This window comes from Astyanax mexicanus, chromosome 4 (assembly GCF_023375975.1).
Source record: "Astyanax mexicanus isolate ESR-SI-001 chromosome 4, AstMex3_surface, whole genome shotgun sequence".
NCBI lineage: Eukaryota > Metazoa > Chordata > Actinopteri > Characiformes > Acestrorhamphidae > Astyanax > Astyanax mexicanus.
The window spans coordinates 653,300-661,298 of NC_064411.1; the positions used below are offsets into that span (position 1 = coordinate 653,300).

The 7,999-nt window shown below is 38.2% G+C and overlaps 1 protein-coding gene across 1 annotated transcript; it reads right to left on the reverse strand.

Annotated features, from left to right (window-relative positions):
• Window positions 1-322: 322 nt before the first annotated feature.
• On the reverse strand, window positions 323-6,961 carry dnaaf6 (dynein axonemal assembly factor 6). Its single transcript, XM_007236633.4, has 6 exons — window positions 6,751-6,961; window positions 4,864-4,942; window positions 3,440-3,545; window positions 3,053-3,149; window positions 2,035-2,120; window positions 323-1,136 (listed from the first exon to the last, which is right to left on the reverse strand). The coding sequence occupies exons 1-6, from the start codon at window positions 6,856-6,858 to the stop codon at window positions 1,007-1,009; spliced, it is 606 nt and encodes a 201-aa protein (XP_007236695.2). The 5' UTR covers window positions 6,859-6,961; the 3' UTR covers window positions 323-1,006.
• Window positions 6,962-7,999: the final 1,038 nt, after the last annotated feature.

Sequence of the window (7,999 nt, forward strand, 5' to 3'; positions counted from 1 at the left end):
TGTCCTCTAGAGGGCAGAAAGATCATCAGTGAACAAAGCTGAGGAAACTGCATCTACTGTACCTTTCTTTATATAATTGCATTTTTTGTTATTTGTTAATAATAATTTCACAAAAGTTCACAAAAGTAGACTTTCATTTATAATCTGGACGTATAGAATTATAAACAGAGCCAAGCAGGCTTAATTTTAACTTTGAACAAATAGAGATACACACTTAAATTAAATGGCAGTTTAAATGGCAGTTAAGTCAAGTAAAAGTGACAAAAGAACAAATTAAATGATTATAATTTGTCACGCAGGGCAGAATAAGGACAGACACAGATAAAAATGTCGGAGTTTATTACAAAAGGGGGCTAGGCATACGAGGCATAAGAGTTGTGAGGGACAGGCAGGGTAGGTACCAAAAATAGCAGCACATGTTAAACAACATACCAGAAAGTAGTCAGGCAAAACAGGGTTATACACAGTAATCCAGACAAGGGAACAAGGGAAACAAGGGAGAAGGCAAAAGAGGAGTCAGAAATACAACAAAATTGTCGGCAACAGGTAATGAACAGAATGGGCAAGGCAAAAGACGATTAACGGAGATACAAAAAAGGGGTGGTAACAAAAACAACAGAACACACCTAAGAAGAGCCAGGCAACAGAGCAAACAGAGGGTACATATACTAGTGGGGACAGATGAATTCAATTAGTAGCTCAGAGAGCAGGAACGCAGTAGCATCATGTGATCAGCTGAGTCAAGGAAGTCTTGTGTGGGTGCATGCTGGGAAGAGGAGTTTTTAGTAAACAGTTCAGATACAGGAGATTGCAGACTGACAGCATCAGGACTGACATTAGTCTTACAAATTGGATTTTAACATTAGTGGAAGCCCAAAGAAAACACACATATTTTAAAAAGGAAACAAACATATTTTTGAGAATACGAGAGGCTAAACACATCTAAACAAGCATCATATAATGTTGCAGAATTATGTCCAAACTAAGCAGAGATCGCTCCGTCTCCTCAGGCCAGATTGATGCAGTCCATGGGTCGGTTCATGGGCAGTGTGATCTCCAGTTCAGCTCGCTCTGTGATGAACCGGGCTGAGCCTTCCCCACTGTGCACTGGATGGGGTAGATGAAGGCCTAGCTTACTGCAGAGAACAGGAGGGTGATATAATGTCACGTTACACTGATATCACATCATCTCTCCAAGAAAAAACACTGGATTTTAGAGTTCAATAGCAGTGCTGTATGGATCAGACAAAGCTGCTTTTTTATTTTCTCATTTTAGTAATCACTGAATATCTGCCTTTCACCTGCCAGACCTCTAATTCTTCTCTTCACTGCTGAAACTGAGACTCAGAGAAGCTGAGCTAAAGGTGTTGCCAGTTTCAATAATGTCTTAAATAATATATATTAAACTGTAGATAAAAACGCCATATTCCACCTTCAGAAATCTGGAAAGAGGAAACGTGCCATCTGCTCTTGCCATCGGGAACCGGAGCCCTCAGAGAGCACAGTTGGTCTTGCTCTTTCTGGGTGGGTACAGTACAGTAGATGGCGCTCTCTCTCTCCCCACATCGCTCCTAGGGTGATATGGATCAGCACGAGGCTGCATCTGTGAGCTGATGTATCAGAACCGAGTCGCTGCGCTTTCCTCCGAGCGTTAGCACTGTGATGCTACTTAGTAATGCTGAATCAGCAGCAGCTCAAAAAGAGGCGGAGTCTGACTTCACATGTATTCTGGGGGATTGTGGGGAGTCCCAATGAGTGGGTTGGGTAATTGTACGTGTGAAATAATGAATTGCGTAAATGAATTAACACAGACAGACCCATTTTTAGCATATAATTATACATTTTCTGGGTGTATAGTTTATTTTTTTAGTCATGTGCCATGTACCCACCCAGAGAGAGCAAGGCCAATTGTGCTCTCGGGACTCCGGCTGCTGATGGTAGGCAACATAACCCGGATTCGAACTCCCGATCAAACTCCCAATCATAGTCCATCGCTCCTGTGTGTATAGTTTATAAGAACAACGATTATCTTACTACTTCTTAGTTCTGAGATCCAGAAATGTTTCTCTCACGTCCAGGGTTACATCACAGGCTTTAGTGTCAGGCAGCTTCACCTTTACCTGCAGGAGAGAGAGAAAGAGAGAGAGAGAGAGAGAGAGAGAGAGAGAGAATGTGTAAACTGTGTATAAATACTGCCCAAACTAAACATTAAGGTAAGATAACATCCTTTATTAATCCTAATATGGGGAAATCTGCAATATTACAGCAGCACAGAGCACATAACAGAAGTGTCAGGAAATAAAAAAAATCTAGATGCACAAAAAATACAAAGAAATATAGAAAATACAGCTCTGAAAAAATAAGAGAGCACTTAAAAATGATGAGTTTCTTTGATTTTAGCAAATTAAAAACCTCTGGAATATAATCAAGAGGAAGATGGATGATCACAAACCATCAAACCACCAAACTGAACTGCTTGAATTTTTACACCAGGAGTAAAGCAGCATAAAGTTATCCAAAAGCAGTGTGTAAGACTGGTGGAGGAGAACATGATGCCAAGATGCATGAAATTAAAACTGTGATTAAAAACCAAACCAGGGTTATTCCACCAAATATTGATTATTTCTGAACTCTTAAAACTTTATGAATATGAACTTTTTGTTTTCTTTGTATTATTTGAGGTCTGAAAGCTCAGCTTCTTTTTTGTTATTTCAGTCATTTCTCATTTAATTTGGGAGAAATGTTGTCTGTAGTTTATAGAATAAAACAACAATGTTCATTTTACTCAAACACAAACCTATAAATAGCAAAATCAGAGAACGTATATTATAAAAATCAGAGCTGTATATTATAAAATAGGAATATTAATTATCTTAGTCCACCTGGAGCCCTACCTTAATAAAACACTTATTTCTTAAAAGTTGTAAACTGTTGAAATTAATAACAAATAACAATATTTTTCAGATTTTTTTTTTTAACCACAAAAATACCCTGAAATACCCTGATATTATTTTAGGTCCATACTGAACACGGGAGTAGAAGAAGAGCCTACCAGCATGCTCTCACAGCACATGGAGGACGGGTCCTTTCTGCTCATGCCCAGAAACAGATCCTCAGTACCCACCTTCTGCTGCAGAATAATCTCATACCTACACACACACACACACACACACACACATACACACACAATTATGCACAATTATGCACAATTATGCACAATTATGCAAACAGGTATCATCAGAAATGAAGAGCTCAGTGATGATCATTGACCTAAAGTATAATAAAAAAAAAAAACTAAACAATATACCAAATGGAGTTATTGTGTATCTTATATATCACATATATAACAAATGGTCTCAAACCCTAAAAAAGAAATAATCAGATTAATCACATAATTCTGTGATATTGCATTATTGTCCAACTCAAATTACGCACTCACTCAGGCTGGGGACGGGGATCTGTCAGGTCCTCTAGGTGTGTCCCTTCTGTCACCTCCTCCTCATCCCAAATGTCTTTTGTGTTCATCTTCAGATAGGCACTGTTCACTGTGTGTACATAAATGTGAAATTTGTTGGGTTTAGATTCTCAGGGGGACGTCTGTGAAAATAATAATATTTCACAGTATATTCTACTCAGTGATTTAACTCTTGCATCCATAATTTAAAAAAAACAGGAGGACCAGTGAGTTTTTTGGCTTTCTTGGTCACATGACATCGCGTTCAGTAGCTCCTCCACTTCCACTTGCTGTTGTGTTAGCCTGGATCTCCGTGGAAACGTGCGCCCAAAGTGGCAGTGGACGAATAGCTGTTTTATTACACGTGTGGTGATGAAAATCAGAGAGACGGGACTAAAATTACTGGAGGACCACAGAGTTCAGAAAAAAAACAAAACAGTAGGTAATTCAGCCTGTAATTTTCTCAGAGGACGTCTGAGAAAAACACATACCAGGTCGTTCCAGATGGTAATAAAATCACAGAGGAAAATTACAGAAAAGAGAAAATTACCCCAGAACCCCCTGGGAAACTAATCCCATTCGGATAGAACTTTAGGCAGATATGTAAATGGTTACAGGTGCAGTCTGATTAGGCACTGCATCTTCAAAGTGCTTCTTCTGTGATATTTAAAGAAGGCTCTCAGAGGCTACTTAGGAAGGTGAGAGATTGTTAGACATGCCTCTATGATGCACTCAAAGTTTTAAACCAAAACCTTGACTGCTCTAAACTGGAACCATATCGTCTTTATTGACAAATCCAGTTTCTGTTTGGGACCTGATGACACTCAGGATTGAGTATAGAGTATGGCATCAATCGTGCCATTGCTTTGGAATGATGCACTGCCCCAAATCCTGGTAAAATGATCTGGGAAGTCATTGCATATGACAGTCGGTCACCCCTAGTAGTGATACGAGGGACAGTAACTCGATATGTAGCTCAGCGATATGTGCAGGACATCCTGCAGCCACGTGTATCACCTCACCAACCAGGATGTCCAACTGGCATTTTTCAGCAGGATAATGCTCACCCACACACTGCAAGGAATGTCTCCACCAGACGACAACACTTAATTGGATTGTCTTGTCTCCAGATTTATCAACAATCATGCACTTATGGGACCAACTGAAATACCATCCTACAGCCCAACTGCAAGATGCCATATGGAAACGTTATGCTTCCATGCTCAACCATATCTCAACAGAGTATTAGAGACTTCTTTCCCTTAATAAACGTATTCTTTCACTTTAATATTGGAAACACTTACATATAATGTAATGTAATGTGCATTATTTTTTATCAATGAATGTAATTTATATGATTAGAATTTGCTCAACAAAAGCCTTATATCTATGATGCATAAAGAGTTTACCTTCTTTTATCTGTTTAGTGGAAGCGGAGGAAGAAGCACTGATGTGTCCTGGGCCCATCCTAGCCATGGGTTTCATATTCTGCATAAAGGAAGGAATGTCAGTTTAGTCTGATTATCTCAGTAACAGGTAGAATTGGTTGGATTTGGTCAAGCAGGTAAACAGGTATATTTTTTTTATTTTGTTCTCTTCACTGCTGAAGCTAAGACTAATGTTAAGCTGAGCTAAGGCATTTCCATGTGGGTCAGCCAGACGTCTTACTTTACCAAAGAGTGTCCACCAGATTATAGCACATGCAAATGTGCTGCAGGATGCCATACGATACATGTATCCCTCCATCCAATTGAATCTAATGTAGTATCCAAGCTATAAGTGCCCAAAAGGGTACCGGTATATTTTGTACAGTATAACTTATAAGTAATTTTTTTATTTTTTTTTTGGTTTTACAGTTTCCTTCTAACATTTGTACCATTTAAGTTCACTGGATAGTGTACAATGTCAGGTTATTCACTGGACATGAAGAGCCTAAACAACATAAATTAACAGAGTGTTCTAAAACTTTTGACTGGTGGTGTATATTCCATTAGTCAACACTGAACATAGATATTAAACCACTGCATACAAACGGAAACATTCAGTGGTGTCTATTTCACTACTATAACTCTACTATATCCTGTTATCATCACCTGGGTGTATTCTTCTTATTCTTCACACTGGTTGGTTTGTAGAATGGTGGAAATTCGACAGGTGTTGTGCCCAATTCTACCTCTCTGCCAGAAGGTGACTCCCTTTAAGTGCAATGTCCATTTGCATAAAACACCTTAAATTAAATGTTTCCCTTAAGGTTGCTACTAACAACCCGTAAAGATAACAAAAGTTGCAGAACATAAAGTCTTAAGTGTAATCTAAGGACTTTCTTAAGGGAAATCCTCATAAACCCTTTTATCTTTCCTTAAGTATGAAGTTTTCTTCCCTAAGGGTTATTTAAGGGAACCAAAACTACCCCTTAACTCCTGAAAAAACGAGAATATTAAATATTTACCTATATTTATTCATTCATTATAAAAAAAAGGGTTAATCTACAGTTACAGTAGATACAGGAATCACCATCTTCATTCAGATATCCCTAGTTGCAAAAACCTTGGACCCCCACCCCACCATATTGTATATGACTTGCGGGCATCAGAGAGCCGTTGTTGATATGCGGTAGACTCCCGTAACTTCCGGGAGACTTGGGTTGTCTGATAATCTGTTGTACCCATAAAGCTCTGAGACGTAGGAGTTGTATTTCGGCACATCACCCGTTCTTTTTCTTCTTTTATTATTTATTGGGTGACTGAACCACCTAGAAATGCTCTCTCTCTCTCTCTCTCTCTCTCTCTCTCTCTCATTTTAATCTAGTTATGGTCTCTAATATGAATAAATGCCATGTTTCTGAGTGCTAGATAAAGATAACCCTTAAACTTCACTTAACGCCAGACTCTCGAGCGGCCCCACAGTAGAGAGAAATGTTGTCAACTGCAGGGAGATCGCCTCACTTTTTATTTATTGAGTGTGTGTGTGTGTAGAATTGTTTGGGATGGGGGGCCCATTCAAAGTGTAGTGGACTAAAGGGCCCCGATCACCTTGATCCACCATTGGTAGCTACCAAACTGTGGTTCACCACACCTTTAACACCTGGTATTATGTTTGGGACCAAACTGAACAGTCTGAAAGTGGAAAACAAAAACACGACAGGAGTGAACTTAGTTAAACTTAATCCAGGTCCTGAAAATAAATGGATTTTTACTTTTTGGACCTGGGTTAAAGTTACCCACCTCTAGTTAAGCTCTATTAAATAAACAGTGAGGCTGATGTTTACGCTATTAGCGTTCTTTACGCTGATTTACCTGCGGGTCCTCTCCGTCACTGTCCTGCTCCTCCTGCTCCTGCTGCTGCTGTGAGGAGAGCAGGACCGACAGCGCCTGCAGGTTCTGTAGAGACGAGAACTCCTCCATATCTCTATAAATCTCTATAAATAATTATTTAATAATTCTGTAATCTCAGAGACTGAAGCAGCTCCACGCAGCTCCTCCTCTCCTCTCACTAGAGCTGTTTACCGTCTCCAAGGAGACAGGCCGTAGTTGCCATAGTGAGATTGAGATTTTTTAAAATAAAAGTCCTAACGCTCCCAAACAGGACTTGTCCCAATTATCTACCATAAGGGTTCACAAACTTTTGCAACTCACGGCTCCATTTGAAGAAGATCTGGATCTTACCTCATACATTTTTAGAGACAAATAAAGAAAGAGAAATAAACATTTAAAATATTATTTAACAAACCATTATTTAACCAAATTAAAATAAAAGATCTTAATTCAAATTGCTCGTTCTATGATGTACACCCAGAAACCCAATCACATTTTATTTTTACTTGGAACATATCTTAGTTGGTTTTAACAATGTTAAACATAAGTTAGATCAATATTATATCATTAATGTAATTATAATGTTAGCAACATTTTATGTTCATAAACTTTTTTTCTTTTCATACTATACTTGGATCGACAAATAAAAGGCTGTAAATATTTGCAATACCTCTGCAGCACACTGGGGGCCGCAGTAATATGTACTAAGTTAGTTAGTACACAAAACATTATAATACATAATATTACCAATATTATGAATGGTAATATTATATTATATTATAATATATAATAATACTACCACCAAGTTTGAACACACCCTGTCTCATTTAATTTGTTTTCTCTTTTTTTTATTTTCTACATTGTAAATGTGCACATGAACCCATTCTAAATTATTTTGTTTATAAAAAAAAAAGTGTTAAAAACAGTATATTTTTTATACTTTAGATTATTCTAACTAGCACATTGATTTTTAAGGTCAGATCTGCACACTCTTGGTATTTTAATCTTCGTGTCTTTATGAGGGAGAGTCACCTGGAATAGTTTTCTTAGCGCCTTGAAGGAGTTCCTGGAGGTGCTGAACAGTAGTTGCTGCTTTTTCTTCACGCTTTGAAGCTCCAGCTCATCCCAAATCACCATCTCAGTTTATCAGGTTTAGATCAGGAGATTAATGTGGAGGACAAACACTTTTTTACTGTTTACTACGTAATTCAATATGTGTCACTTAACTTTT

Coding starts and splice junctions, on each gene's coding strand:
- dnaaf6 (XM_007236633.4), bottom strand. CDS start 6,858: ATGGAGGAGTTCTCGTCTCTACAGAACCTGCAGGCGCTGTCGGTCCTG. Junction 4,943..6,750: donor GTGACGGAGAGGACCCGCAG/GTAAATCAGCGT, acceptor TCCTTTATGCAG/AATATGAAACCCATGGCTAG. Junction 3,546..4,863: donor CACTAAACAGATAAAAGAAG/GTAAACTCTTTA, acceptor ATGTACACACAG/TGAACAGTGCCTATCTGAAG.